The 15297-nt window shown below is 51.0% G+C and overlaps 2 protein-coding genes across 2 annotated transcripts; both read left to right on the forward strand.

Annotated features, from left to right (window-relative positions):
* Positions 1 to 1232, forward strand: LOC136161615 (myeloid cell surface antigen CD33-like). Its single transcript, XM_065926621.1, has 4 exons — positions 1 to 37; positions 102 to 482; positions 685 to 963; positions 1109 to 1232. Exons 1-4 carry the CDS (start codon positions 1 to 3, stop codon positions 1165 to 1167), a joined length of 756 nt encoding a protein of 251 aa, XP_065782693.1. The 3' UTR covers positions 1168 to 1232.
* A 7291-nt stretch (positions 1233 to 8523) lies between these two features.
* LOC136157538 (myeloid cell surface antigen CD33-like) lies at positions 8524 to 9494 on the forward strand. Its single transcript, XM_065919396.1, is given in 4 exon segments — positions 8524 to 8560; positions 8625 to 8839; positions 8842 to 9004; positions 9208 to 9494. Coding segments are annotated over 4 exon segments (702 nt in total).
* The last annotated feature ends 5803 nt before the right edge of the window (positions 9495 to 15297 follow it).

Raw genomic sequence — 15297 nt, forward strand, 5'->3', positions numbered from 1 at the left:
ATGCTGCCGCTGCTGCTGCTGCCGCTGCTGTGGGCAGGTAAGTGGACGGCGGGGCGGGGGTGGGCCGGGCGGGGGCTCGGCTGACCCGCGATTCCCCGCAGGGTCCCTGGCTCAGGATCTGAGATACCGGCTGGACGTGCCGCGGTACGTGTCGGTGCAGGAGGGCCTGTGTGTCCGCGTGCCCTGCGCCTTCTCCTATTACGTGGACGTCCTCAGTGCTTCTAGCCCTGTTCACGGCTTCTGGTTCCGGGACGGGGCCGATGTAGCCCTGGATGCCCCCGTGGCCACAAACAAATTAGATCGTGAAGTTCAGGAGGAGGCCCAGGGCCGATTCCACCTCTTCGGGGACCCCAGGAACAACAACTGCTCCCTGGAGATCAGAGACGCCAGGAAGAGCGACAGCAGTTCCTACTTTTTTCGTGTGGAAAGAGGAAGTATCAAATGGAGTTACCTGTCTGAGCAGTTCGTCTTGAATGTGACAGGTAAGCCGTGGATCTAGGAGAGGCCATAATGGCAGTCATGGGGGTCCCAGGGCAGGGCTGGGGTGGGGGCCCCTCCTGGGACGGCATTGGGGGTAAAGCAGGTGGGGGCTCAGAGGGACGTGCTGGACTGCAGACTGAAGCTTCTCTGGGAGCCACACCTCAAAGCCTCCTCCCGATCCCCGTCTCCCCCTCCTCTCACCAGCCCTCACCCACCAGCCCCACGTCCTCAGCCCGGGGGCCCTGGAGGCCGGCCGCCCCGGGAACCTGACCTGCTCCGTGCCCTGGGCCTGCGAGCGGGCCACGCCCCTCATCTTCTCCTGGACGTCCGCTGCCCCCAGCTCCCTGGGCCCCAGGACCCCCTTCTCGTCGGTGCTCACCCTCACCCCACGGCCCCAGGACCACGGTAGCAGGCTCACCTGCCAGGTGAAGTTCCCCAGAAGTGGGGCGATGGTGGAGCGGACCATCCTGCTCAATGTCACCTGTGAGTGAGGGATTGAGGACACCCGGGGGGCCTGAGGGTGTGGGGCAGGGGGACCAGGCTGGGGATGCGAGGTGCTCTTGTTCTGGAGGCCTGGCTAAGGAGGGGGCTAGAGGGACGTAAGGGCTGTCCCTCCTGGATTCTGCAGATATGGGTGGGGGCGGGGAAGGGATGACTACACTTCTGTCACCCTGGTCCTCCTGCTGAGGAAGGAAATCCTCTTTCCCAGTCCCAGGTGCTCCACGGAGACCAGTGACCAGAGACTTCCATGGAAACAGCACAGGTATGAAGGAGGGCCCCTCCTGGGCTGTCAGGGGCGAGGGTGCTTCCAGCTCAGTGCTGAGCTGGGCTCTGCTGGTCCCTGTCTCACTCTGGACCTACCCCAGTGACTAGAGCCTCCTGGTGGGTGAGCCCAGTGGTCCCTGCCCCTCCTCTGCCCCCATGGCCACTCTGCCCAGCTGTCCCCACCAGCCCCTCACTCCCCTGGACTTGTCCACTTCCTCTTCTGCTCCCCAAGAGCAGGGCGACATCCCCAGGGCAGAGTCCACCCCTCAAAGCGCCTCACCATCCATGACCTGACTCCTCCAGCTCTGCTGTTTATTTTCTCCCAATAGCTTGTAACTTATGCATGTTTTCATGGATCATATATTTTGAAAGCGTTTTGTTTTCACCACGTCCATATATGGTTAAACCTTTTGCTCTTCGCTCATACCAGGTGAAAACTGGCATCTCTATATGGCATTGCTTATTTAAGTGCATTATTTTTATTAAGTAAAAATCAGATAAAATAAAATCGACCATTTTAGCCAGTTTGAAACAGACAGTAGTTGGCTTCGAGAATGTTCACGATGTTGTACAAGTCTCACCACTCCCTAAATCCATCCATCTCAGATTTTCATCATCCCAGAGGGAAGCCTGGTGCCCATGAAGTAGTCACTCACCACACTGTCCTCCCCAGCCCTGGACAACCACTGACCTGCTGTCCATGTCCATGAATCTGCCTATGGGGGACATTGCATACAAGTGGAATGTTACAAGACTGTGGTCTTTTCCATGTGGCTCCTTTCTCACAAAGAAACATTTTCCATGATCACTCATTAAGAGTGTATCAGTATCAATTTCTTTTTGTCTGAACAATATTTCATTGCATGGATTGACCAGCTTCTGTTTGTCTGTGTAGCAGCCGATGGACATTTGGGTTATTTCTACTTTGGGGCTATTACAATGCTGCTATGAATGTTGATATATATATATATATATATATATATATATATATACACATATGTATCATTGACTGCAGTTTTCTTGGGCATATACCTAGAAGTGAAATTTCTGGGTCAAATGGTAGATCCTACATTTAAATTTCTGAGGAAATGTCAGCTGTTTTTCATGCCAGCTGGACCATTTTATGTTCCCACCACGAGTATATATTGGTTCCAATTTCTCCAGATCCTTGTTGATATTGTTAATTTCTTTGAAACTGCAAAAGAAATTTGGGTGTGAAGAAATATCTCATCATGTTTTCAATTATGTTTATGGAGTGAGTAATGATGTCATTCCTTTTTTAAAATGAAATTATTGGTCACTTGGAGAAATTTTTTAATCCATTGTTCCATTTTTTAAATTCCAATGTTTGTCTTTTTGTTGTTGAATTGTAAGATTTTTTAAATGCAGGCTGCTACTACATACATATCAAATCTATGATGCACAAATATTCTCTCCCTTTAAATGGTTGGCTTTTCACTTTCTCAGTAGTGTCAATTGATAAACAGAATTTTTCATTTTCATGAAGTTCAACTCATGCATTTTCTGCACTGCCCCCCCATTCAACAGCTGGATGGTAAGGGCATGGGGATGGGGTGAGGCGTGGACACATGGGGTCTGGCATCCAGTGAGTCAAGAAGGCCTGGAGTTCTTGTGGGAGAGGAAGGATGCAGGATGAGGTCCAGCAGGTGAATTTGTCCTGGTCCCACTTTCCTGCGGGGCAGTCAGGGCCTGTGGCAAGGTGGTGCTGAAACCACAGGTGGCATATAAGGGGTATTCCAATGAGCTCTGGTTCTTTATGACTCAGCACAGAAAGAATTCATCGAGAGGCAAAGTCACAGACAAGAAGTGATTTATTAGAACAGGACACTGAGGAGGCTCATGAGCCTAATTTCCAGAGGGTGCCGTGCCCCGAGATCTCAGTGGCTTAGGTCTCATAAAGAAAGGAAAGGTGGAAACAGGGAGAAGTTCAGCTCCTTCTTCATTCTTGAGGAGATGTCACATTTCTTCAGTAGCTCCCCTTCCACATCATGCTGGGGAGTCTGCTTGTCCCCACATGGTCAAGCTGGGGCTGCTGTGGCGTCATGGAAAATTCACATCTCAGTACAGTGAGGGCCTTTCACTTTGAAGGGTCCTCTCTCCGTAAATTATTATTTTTGTGTGTGCAGACAGCACGTCCTAGGGCTCATTAACTCACTGAGCTCACTGGGCAGGGTGTGGGGTCTCATGCCTCGGACATTTCATTGTTTGGGGCCACATCTCATGCTGCAGTTCCTGGTTTTGTTGCTAAGCAAGACTGCTCTCTTGAGTGCCCATTAACTTGCAGGGTCTCTCATACCTTTTTCTTTAACTATGATCCCCTAGTGGGAGTAAGGATTTAATGACCTAAATTGTTCCTTTACTCTGTCCCTACCAGTCCTGGTGGCCTTCTGGGAAGCGGCTGTCAAGATCGCACTCCTCTTCCTCTGCCTTCTGGCCCTCCTGTGAGCACTGCCCCGGGAGAGGGGAGGGGTGGGGAGGGCAGGGTGCAGGGGGCTGCAGCCTTGAACCAGCACCACCGGGGGTGGGGCAGGGCCAGCAGGAGGCTGAAGGGAAGGGGGGGATTGGGGTTGGCGGTGCTTAGAGTTCCCCTGGGGTATGGGCTGTTCTCTGTCTGGAGTCAAGGTTGGGTGAGTCTGCTGCCCAGGTGCACCCTGTTCTGGTCAGAATGAAACAGCCTGGTCTCTTCCTCTCTCAGCGTGAGGTACTGCAGGAGGAGGACAGCCAGACCGGCAGGGGGCACCTCAGATGCAACCACCATCCCATGTTAACCCTTCAGGTGAGTGATGCAGGCATCTCACTGCCCAACTTCACACTGCACACCTCCCCCAGGATGACCTTCAGGATTGCCCGGCTCAGCGTGGCTGAAATAGAGCTGCCATCTTCCTCCCCAAACTCACTTATCTGTTTGGCTCCCTGTCACACTGATGACAAGGCAGCGTCTAAGCCCAGATGTTGCGGAGGGGGCAGGCTTTCCCCCCTTTCATCACCCCCTTCTCTCCTCTGGGATCCAACAATTCAGTAAGTGCTATCCATTCTTCCTCCTAAGCACAGCTCATCTTGAAGCCCATCTCCTCCCGGTCCTGACCCTGGTCCTTCCAGCAACCTCATCTCATCCCCCAGTCACTGAACCCACCCACCTCCTGCTTCCTCTCACTGGGAAACAGGTCCTCGGGTCAGAGGACTCACCCGAGATGGTTCCCATCCACTTCCCACACAGTCGGAGCAGCTGTGTTTCCTCCCCACTCAGGGGACGGAGGGGCCCACGCCGCAGGCTGGATTTGAAGCCCTGGTGGGCCCCTCCGGGCTGACTCTCCACACAGATTAGCTCTCTGTCTGCATCTCCCAACACCTCCACACCCAGCCTGGTCAGAAAATGTGACACTGAGACTCTGTATGTGCAGTGCCTTCTCCTGAAACGCCCTTTCCTCCCCATTCCTGTCTCTCTGAGTCCTGAGCAACATGCAGGCTCAGGCTTCAACATCACTGTGTGTGTGTCTGTGTGCACGTCATTGTCTGGTTTTGCCTGGAAGAGCCACATACATTTAATTGCAGAGTATTCATAAAGTACTACTGCACATCTACTCTAAGCCATCTTGTGGTAGGTGCCCAGTGGGCATCAGTGAATACAACATCAAAATTCTGTGTCACTTGGTGGTTCAGTGGCTAAGACTTCCCTCCCAGTAGGTCAGCTTTGGGTTTGATCCCGGGTCAGGGAACTAGATCCCACATGCTGAAACTAAGAGTTCACATGCTGCAACCCGAGATCCTGCATGGGGCAAATAAGACAGCTAAATTTTTTAAAAAGGTAAATAAATATATATTTTTAAAAATGTGTCATCAAGCATAGGGCACAGATTTGTGGTTGCCTAGGAGAAGGGGTGGTGGGAGACGGATGGACTGGGATTTTGTGGTTAGCAGATGCAAACTGTGATATATAGAATGGATAAACAGCAAGACCCTCATTCTACTGTGTAGCACAGGGAATTATAGTCAACATCCTGTGAACTATTCCATAAACTATTATGGAAAATAATTTGACAAAGAATATATATGTATATATAAGTGTTAGGTAGTTCGAATAGGAAAAAGGAGTCCAGAATGGCGGTGACTGAAAGACAAGGAAGGGAAAAACCCATGAAAATAGAACAAAGGAAGGTCCGAGGACCTGAATGAGGACCGCAGGTAGAACCAACAGCACTCCTGGCTAACCCAATTTACATAGGTCAGTCCCAGGGGGAGAAAAAACATATAAAAAGAGGAGCCAAAGGGCTTGGGGGGGGGGGAGTCTCTCTTCTGCACACACGTATGTGTGCGTGCTCTCTCATGCTCTCTCTCGCAAGCTCTCTCTCTCGCTGGCTTTTGGGTCGGCATGCCCTCACGCCTTGAGGATGTATTTTCCTTTATTTTCTAAATAAAGCTGAGCTATAACACGGAGCTGTACCACTGATCTGTCTGAAAGCTGTAACACGGTCTGTCCGAGGGCTTTAACGTCTGTCGCTTCAAATTTTTGTGGTGACGAGCCAGAACTGGGGAAATTACACACTCCCCACACATAACTGAATCACTTTGCTGGACAGCAGAAACTAACACAACATTTTGGAAATTGCAAATCAACCATGGTGTGGTGTGGCATGCATGCTCCATTGTTTCCAACTCTTTTGTGACCCCATGGACTGTAGCCCACCAAGCTCGTCTGTCCATGGCATTTCCCAAGCAAGAATACTGGAGTGGGTTACCATGGCCTCCTCCAGCAGATCTTCCCAACACAGGGGTGGAACACATCAATAAAAAAGTTTCTTTTTTACAGCTCTATCATGAAGAAGCTGTCCTTCTGGAAACAAAGATCCAAATAAAAGGAAATAAGGGGGAAAATTGAGAGTGTTGGATGGTAATATGTGTTTAGAGAAGCATCACCCAGGGATAGGTCATGTGACATTTAGGGGGACAGTTTTGTATATCCGAGAGTTGAGCTTTGAGCCGAGACTTGATGATGAGCCGAGACTTGATGATGAGCCCGGGAGAAAGCAGGTTCTGCGTTCATCTGAGGAAGTTACCCCAAGATGGTGGGCGTGGGGTAGGTGAGGCAGGGAATGTGAAAGCTCCGATGCCGCTGTACTGTGCTGCGGAAGCAACCAGAGGCTGGTGCGTGACAGCACAGGGAAGCCAAGGGGCGCGGGGAGAAGCTGGGGGGACGCTGCAGACCCCGAGGCTGTACAGACTTTGGGAGGGCTTCAGGCCAAGGCAGCATCCGGAAGTCTTTGAGGAGGGCAGTCATATGACTGAACCTTTTTTGGAAAAGGGTCTTCATGAAATTGCAATTCAAAACCACAATGAGGCATCAACTGCTACCACCAGACTCACAAAAAAGGCTACAAGTAGTAAATGCTGGAGAGGATGTGGAGAAAAGGGAACCTTGCTACACTGTTGGTGGGAATGTAAACTAGTGTAGCCACTATGAAGAACACAATGGAGGTTCCTTAAAATACCAAAAAGAGAGTTACCATCTGATCCAACAGTCCCACTCCTGGGCATTTACCTGGAGAAAGCTCTAATTCAAAAAGATACACGCAGCCCATGTTCATGGCACACTGTTCACAACAGTCAAGATATGGAAGCAACCTAAGTGTCTATCAATAGATAAATGGATGAAAAAGATAATGGTCTATGTATATAGTGGAATACTACTCAGGCATAAAATGAAAGGAAATAATGCCATTTGCAGCAACATGGATGGACCCAGAGATTATCACCTTAAAGTAAGTCAAAGACTAACATTATATAAATCACTTACAGGTGGAATCTACAAAGTAATACAAATGAATGTATTTCTAAGACAGAAACAGACTCACAGACATAGAAAACAAATTTATGGTTCCCAAAGGGGAAAGGAGGTGGAGGGAGGGATAAATCAGGGGTTTGGGACTAACACATACACACTGCATGCATGTGTACTAGGTCGCTTCAGTGGTGTTTGTCTCTGTGCCACCCTATGACCATAGCCTGCCAGGCTCCCCTGTCCATGGGATTCTCCAGGCAAGAATACTGGAGTGGGTTGCCGTGCCCTCCTCCGGGGATCTTTCAGACCCAGGGATGGAAGCCAGGTCTCCTGCATTGCAGGTAGACTCTGTATCAACTGAGCCACCAGGGAAGACTCATATACACACTACTATCTAGAAAAGAGATAGTCAACAAGGACTTAATGTAGAGCAGAAGGAACTCTACTCAATATTCTGTAATAACCTGTATGGAAAAAAAAAATCTAAACAAGAATGGATATATGTATGTGTATAACTAAATCATGTTGCTGTACAACGGAAACTAACACAGTCTTGTAAGTCAACTATATTCTAATACAAAATAAAAATAAATCCTTTGGGGCACATTTAAAAGAAGTTTTTTCTGCACTGACTCACAGAACATGTGTTTGCCCTTTTTGTTTTACGTGAAGCAAGATGTTATACAGTTTTATTCTGAAAATGCAATTGAAAGTTTGTGAATCAGCATAGTAGAAGTTTTTTTCTTTAAAAAATCCCATGTCATAATTCAGAAACCCCCGAATGCTGCCAGGACTCATGGCAGTCTCACCAGTGACAAAACTCTAGAGCCGGCAGCGCTGTGTGTCCGGGGAGGAAGTGAGGGCCCCAGGTGGGGGGCATCTCTCGGGCGGGGACCAGGTGAGTCGGATCCCTTCTGGCCTCCAGGTCACCACCCAGAGATGCTCACCGCTGGGGGGGATGCGTGAATGGGTGGCGGACTGCTGCGTTCACTCCACCCAGGAGCCCCTTCTTGTCTTCTGCTCCAGACACTCCCACAGACCTTAAAGAGCCCGACATCTCGCAGGAATGACCACCCGAGGGTCTCTGTGAGGCTGTGACTCTCCAGGTCAAGAGAAGAATTGAGCAGCGCCCTGGTGTAGAAAGCGGAGCTCGGATGAGAGAACCTTAGGAGGCCGCCTGAGTCCCAGCCCTCGGCGTCCTCACAGGTCCAAGCTCTGCTGCTGGAGGGACGAGCCCCAGATGGAGGTCAGGACAGGGGTCCCCTGCGTGTCTGCTCCTCTCTGGGCAGGTCTCCGGGGTCTCTGGGCGGAGGGGCGTACTGTCCGCTGTGTGTGGAGGAGGAGGAGGAGAAGTTCCTCTTCTGTGAACAGAGCTCTTGCTCCTCCCCAGCTTCCCACGGGTCTGCCCGCAGCCCTACCTCCCTCTCCCCTTCCCCTTCTCCTTTCACACACAGGACGCCCAGACACCCTCCGGCTCAGACATGCTGCCGCTGCTGCTGCTGCCGCTGCTGTGGGCGGGTGAGTGGACGGCGGGGCGGGGGTGGGAGGGGCGGGGGCTCTGCTGACCCTCGATTCCCCGCAGGGTCCGTGGCTCAGAATCCGAGATACCAGCTGGATGTGCCGCCGTCCGTGTCGGTGCAGGAGGGCCTGTGTGTCCGCGTGCCCTGCGCCTTCTCCTATGACACGAAGGTCAGTGCTTCTAGCCCTGTTCACGGCTTCTGGTTCCGGGAAGGGGTCAATGAAATCACGGACACTCCTGTGGCCACAAACAAACTAGATCGTCAAGTTCAGGAGGATCGGCCCAGGGCCGATTCCACCTCCTCGGGGACCCCAGGAACAACAACTGCTCCCTGGAGATCAGAGATGCCAGGAAGAGCGACAACGGTTCCTACTTTTTTCGAGTGGAAAGAGGAAGTATCAAATGGAGTTACAAGCCTGAGCAGTTCGTCTTGAATGTGACAGGTAAGCCGGTGATCTAAGCGAGGCCACAGTGGGGAGTCCTGGGGGTCCCAGGGCAGGGCTGCGGTGGGGGCCCCTCCTGGGAGGCGTTGGGGGTAAAGCAGGTGGGGGCTCAGAGGGAGGGCCTGGACTGAAACCTGAAGCTTCTCTGGGGGCCACACCTCAAAGTCTCCTCTCGATTCCCTGTCTCCCCCTCCTCTCACCAGCCCTCACCCACCAGCCCCACGTCCTCAGCCCGGGGGCCCTGGAGGCCGGCCGCCCCGGGAACCTGACCTGCTCTGTGCCCTGGGCCTGCGAGCGGGCCATGCCCCCCATCTTCTCCTGGACGTCAGCTGCCCCCAGCTCCCTGGGCCCCAGGACCCCTTTCTCGTCGGTGCTCACCCTAACCCCACGGCCCCAGGACCACGGCACCAGGCTCACCTGCCAGGTGAAGTTCCCCAGAAGTGGGGCGATGGTGGAGCGGACCATCCTGCTCAATGTCACCTGTGAGTGAGGGGTGAGGATGCCCGAGGGGCCTGAGGGTGTGCGGGCAGGCGGGAGATGCGAGGTGCTCTTGTCCTGGAAGCCCAGTTAAGGAGGGGGCTAGAGGGATGTATTTCTGTCCCTCCTGGGTTCTGCAGATCTGAGTGGAGGGGCATGGATGGGATGACTACACTTCCATCATCCCAGTCCTGCTGAAGAAGGAAATCCTCTCTCCCAGTCCCAGGTCCTCCACAGAGCCCAGTGACCAGAGACTTCCATGGAAATAGCACAGGTATGAAGGAGGGCCCCTCCTGGGCTGTTGGGGGCGAGGCTGCTTCCGGCTCAGGGCTGGGCTGGGCTCTGCTGGTCCCTGCCTCACTCTGGACCCACCCCAGTGACCAGAGTCCCCCAGTGGGTGAGCCCAGTGATCCCTGCCCCTCCTCTGCCCCCATGGCCACTCTGCCCAGCTGTCCCCACCAGCCCCTCACTCCCCTGGGACTTGTCCTCTTCTAAGAGCAGGGCGACATCCCCAGAGCAGAGTCCACCCCTCAAAGCGCCTCACCATCCATGACCTGACTCCTCCAGCTCTGCTGTTTATTTTCTCCCAATAGCTTGTAACTTATGCATGTTTTCATAGATCGGATATTTTGAAAGTGTTTGTATTCACCACGGCCATATATGGTGAAACCTTTTGCTCTTTGCTCATACCAGGTGAAAACTGACATCTCTATATGGCATTGCTTGTTTAAATGCATTATTTTTATTGAGGAAAAATCAGATAAAATAAAATTGACCATTTTAGCCAGTTTAAAACAGACAGTAGTTGGCTTCGAGAATGTTCCCAATGTTGTACAAGTCTCACCACTTCCTAAATCCATCCATCTCAGATTTTCATCATCCCAGAGGGAAGCCTGGTGCCCATGAAGTAGTCACTCACCACACTGTCCCTCCCAGCCCTGGGCAACCACTGACCTGCTGTCCATGTCCATGGATCTGCCTATGGGGGACATTTCATACAAGTGGAATGTTACAAAACTGTGGCCTTTTCCATGTGGCTCCTTTCACATAAAAAAACATTTTCCATGATCACTCATTAAGCATGTATCAGTATGAATTTCTTTTTGTCTGAATAATATTTCATTGCCTGGATGGACCAGTTTCTGTTTATCTGTTTAGCAGTGGATGGACATCTGGGTTATTTCTAGTCTGGGGCTATTACAATGCTGCTATGAATGTTACTATACTCTTTTTTTTCTAATCATTGCCTGTAGGTTTCTTGGGCATATACCTAGGATTGAAATTTCTGGGTCAAATGGTAGATTCTACTTTTAAATTTCTGAGGAAATGTCAGCTGTTTTTCACACGGGCAGGACCATTAGTATATGTTGGTTCCAATTTCTCCAGATCCTTATTGATGTTGTTATTTTCCTTTAAAAGTGCAAAAGAAATTTGGGTGTGAAGAAGTATCTCATCATGATTTCAATTATGTTTATGGAGTGAGTAATGCTGTTATTCCTTTTTTAAAATGAAATTATTGGTCATTTGGAGAAATTTTTTAATCCATAGTTCCATTTTTTAAATTGCAATGTTTGTCTTTTTGTTGTTGAACTGTAAGATTTTCTTAATATAGACTGGGTACTACATACATATCAAATCTATGATGTGCAAATATTTTCTCCCATTACATGGTTGGCTGTTCACTTTCTCAGTAGTGTCAACTGATAAACAAAATTTGTCATTTTCATGAAGTCCAACTCAACTCATGCATTTTCTGCATCTCCCCCCCCCCCCCCCCCCCCCCCGCCGCCACACCAATTAACTGCTCTACGGTAAGGGCATGGGGATGGGGTGAGGCCCGGGCACATGGGGTCTGGCATTCAGTGAGTCAAGAAGGCCTGGAGTCCTTGCGGAAGAGGAAGGATGCAGGATGAGGTCCAGCAGGTCAATTTGTACTGGTCCCACTTTCCTGCAGGGCAGTCAGGGCCTGTGGCAAGGTGGTACTGAAACCACAGGTGGCGTCTTGGGGGGGGGGGGGTTCCAATGAGCTCTGGTTCTTTATGACTCAGCACAGAAAGAATTCATTGATAGGCAAAGTCACAGACAAGAAGTGATTTATTAGAACAGGACGCTGAGGAGGCTCATGAGCCTAATTTCCAGAGGGTGCCGTGCCCCGAGATCTCAGTGGCTTAGGTCTCATAAAGAAAGGAAAGGTGGAAACAGGGAGGAGCTCAGCTCCTTCTTCATTCTTGAGGAGACGTCACATTTCCTCACTAGCTCCCCTTCCACATCATGCTGGGGAGTCTGCTTGTCCCCACATGGTCAAGCTGGGGCTGCCATGGTGTAATGGAAAGTTCACATCTCAGTACAGTGAGGGCCTTTCACTTTGAAGGGTCCTCTCTCCGTAAATTATTATTTTTGTGTGTGCAGACAGCACATCCTAGGGCTCATTAACTCACTGAGCTCGCTGGGCAGGGTGTGGGGTCTCCTGCTGCATTCATTTTATTGTTTGGGGCCAGGTCTCATGCTGCAGCTCCTGGTTTTGTTGCTAAGCAAGACTGCTCTCTTGAGTGCCCATTAACTTGCAGGGTCTCTCATACCTTTTTCTTTACCTACGATCCCCAAGTGGGAGTAAGGATTTAATCACCTACTTTGTTCCTTTACTCTGTCCTTGCCAGTCCTGGTGGCCTTCTGGGAAGCAGCTGTCAAGATCGCACTCCTCTTCCTCTGCCTTCTGGCCCTCCTGTGAGCACTGCCCCGGGAGAGGGGAGGGGTGGGGAGGGCAGGGTGCAGGGGGCTGCAGCCTTGAACCAGCACCACCGGGGGTGGGGCAGGACCAGCAGGAGGCTGATGGGAAGGGGGGGTTTGGGGTTGGCGGTGCTTAGGGGTCCCCTGGGGTATGGGCTGTACTCTGCCTGGAGTCAAGGTTGGAGGTACCTGCTATGCTCCGGAGGGTCTATGGGGTCAACTGATGTCTTCCACCTGTCCCCCCTCCTGCCCCTGAGCAAGGAATGGGGGATGGTGAGTCTACTGCCCAGCTGCACCCTGTTCTGGTCAGAGTGAAAGAGCCTGGTCTCTTCTTCTCTCAGTGTGAGGTCCTGCAGGAGGAAGACAGCCAGGCCGGCAGGGGGCACCTCAGATGCAACCGCCATCCCAGGTTAACCCTTCAGGTGAGCGATGCAGGCATCTCACTCCCCAACATCACACTGCACACCTCCCCCAGGGTGGCCTTTGGGGTTGCCTGGCTCAGCGTGGCTGAAATAGAGCTGCCATCTTCCTCCCCAAACTCACTTCTCTGCTTGGCTCCCTGTCACACTAATGACAAGGTAGCCTCTAAGCCCAGATGTTGGGGAGGGGGCAGGCTTTCCCCCATTTCATCACCCCCTTCTCTCCTCTGGGATCCAACAATTCAGTAAGTGCTATCCATTCTTCCTCCTAAGCACAGCTCATCTTGAAGCCCATCTCCTCCCGGTCCTGACCCTGGTCCTTGCAGCAACCTCATCTCATCCCCCAGTCACTGAACCCACCCACCTCCTGCTTCCTCTCACTGGGAAACAGGCCCTCGGGTCAGAGGACTCACCAGAGACGAGTCCCATCCCCTTCCCACACAGTTAGAGCAGCTGTGTTTCCTCCCCATTCAGGACGGAGGGGCCCACACCGCAGGCTGGATTCGAAGCCCTGGTGGGCCCCTCCGGGCTGACTATCCACACAGATTAGCCCTCTGTCTGCATCTCCCAACATCTCCACACCCAGCCTGGTCAGAATCTGTGACTCTGAGACTCTGTATGTGCAGTGCCTTCTCCTGAAACACCCTTTCCTCCCCAATCCTGCCTCTCTAAGTCCTTAGCAACCTTCAGGCTCAGGCTTCAACATCACTGTGTGTGTGTATGTGTGAACTTCATTGTCTGGCTTTGCCTGGAAGAGCCACATACATTTAATTGCAGAGTATTCATAAAGTACTACTGCACATCTACTCTAAGCCATCTTGTGGTAGGTGCCCAGTGGGCATCAGTGAATACAACATCAAAATTCTGTGTCATTGGGACTTCCCTGATGGTTCAGTAGCTAAGACTTCCCTCCCAGTAGGTCAGCTTTGGGTTTGATCCTGGGTCAGGGAACTAGATCCCACATGCTGAAACTAAGAGTTCACATGCTGCAACCCGAGATCCTGCATGGGGCAACTAAGACAGTTAAATTTAAAAAAAGTAAATAAGTATATATTTAAAAAAATCTGTCATCAAGCATAGGGCACAGATTTGTGGTTGCCTAGGAGAAGGGGTGGTGGGAGATGGATGGACTGGGATTTTGTGGTTAGCAGATGCAAACTGTGATATATAGAATGGATAAGCAGCAAGACCCTCATTCTACTGCGTAGCACAGGGAATTATATCAACATCCTGTGATAAACTGTTATGGAAAAGAACTTGACAAGGAATATATACTTATGTATAATTGTTAGGTAGTTAGAATAGGAAAAATGAGTCCAGAACGGCGGTGACTAAAAAACAAGGAAGGGAAAGCCCATGAAAATAGAACAAAGGAAGGTCTGAGGACCTGAGTGAGGACCTCAGGTAGAACAAATAGCACTCCTGGCTAACCCAATTTACATAGGTCAGTCCCAGGGGGAGAAAAAACATATAAAAAGAGGAGCCAAAGGGCCTGGGGTGGGGGGGGTCTCTCTTCTGCACACACGCATGGACGCATGCTCTCACACGCTCTCTCTGGCTCACTCTTCTCTTCGCGTCTTTGGGTCCGCATGCCCTCACGCCTTGAGGATGTATTTTCCTTTAGTTTCTAAATAAAGCTGAGCTATAACACGGAGCTGTACCACTGATCTGTCTGAAAGCTGTAACACGGTCTGTCCGAGAGCTGAGACACGGTCTGTCTGAGGGCTTTAACGTCTGTCACTTCAAATTTTTGTGGTGATGAGCCAGAACTGGGGAAACTACACACTCCCCTGACATAACTGAATCACTTTGCTGGACAGCAGAAACTAACACAACATCTTGGAAATTGCAAATCAACCATGGTGTGGTGTGGCCTGCATGCTCCATCGTTTCCAGCTCTTTTGTGACCCCATAGACTCTAGCCTGCCAAGCTCCTCTGTCCATGGCATTTCGCAAGCAAGAATACTGGAGTGGGTTGCTATGGCCTCCTCCAGCGGATCTTCCCAACACAGGGGTGGAACACATCAATAAAAAAAGTTTCTTTTTTACAGCTCTATCATGAAGAAGCTGTCCTTCTGGAAACAAAGATCCAAACAAAAGGAAATAAGGGGGAAAATTGAGAGTGTTGAATGGTAATATGTGTTTAGAGAAGCATCACCCAGGGAAAGGTCACGTGGCATTTAGGGGGAAAATTTTGTATATCCGAGAGGTGAGGTTTGAGCCCAGACTTGATGATGGTGAGAAAGCAGGTTCTGCGATAATCTGAGGGAGTTACCCCAAGACGGTGGGCATGGGGGAGGGGAGACAGGGAGCGTGAAAGCTCTGATGCCGCTGTGCTGTACTGCGGAAGCAATCAGAGGCTGGTGCGTGACAGCACAGGGAAGACAAGGGGCGCGGGGAGAAGCTGGGGGGACGCTGCAGACCCCGAGGCTGTACAGACTTTGGGAGGGCTTCAGGCCAAGGCAGCATCCGGAAGTCTTTGAGGAGGGCAGTCATATGACTGAACCTTTTTTGGAAAAGGGTCTTCATGAAATTGCAAATCAAAACCACAATGAGGCATCAACTGCTACCACCAGACTCACAAAAAAGGCTACAAGTAGTAAATGCTGGAGAGGATGTGGAGAAAAGGGAACCTTGCTACACTGTTGGTGGGAATGTAAACTAGTGTAG

The sequence above is a fragment of the Muntiacus reevesi genome, chromosome 2 (genome assembly GCF_963930625.1).
Source record: "Muntiacus reevesi chromosome 2, mMunRee1.1, whole genome shotgun sequence".
Taxonomy (NCBI): Eukaryota; Metazoa; Chordata; class Mammalia; order Artiodactyla; family Cervidae; genus Muntiacus; species Muntiacus reevesi.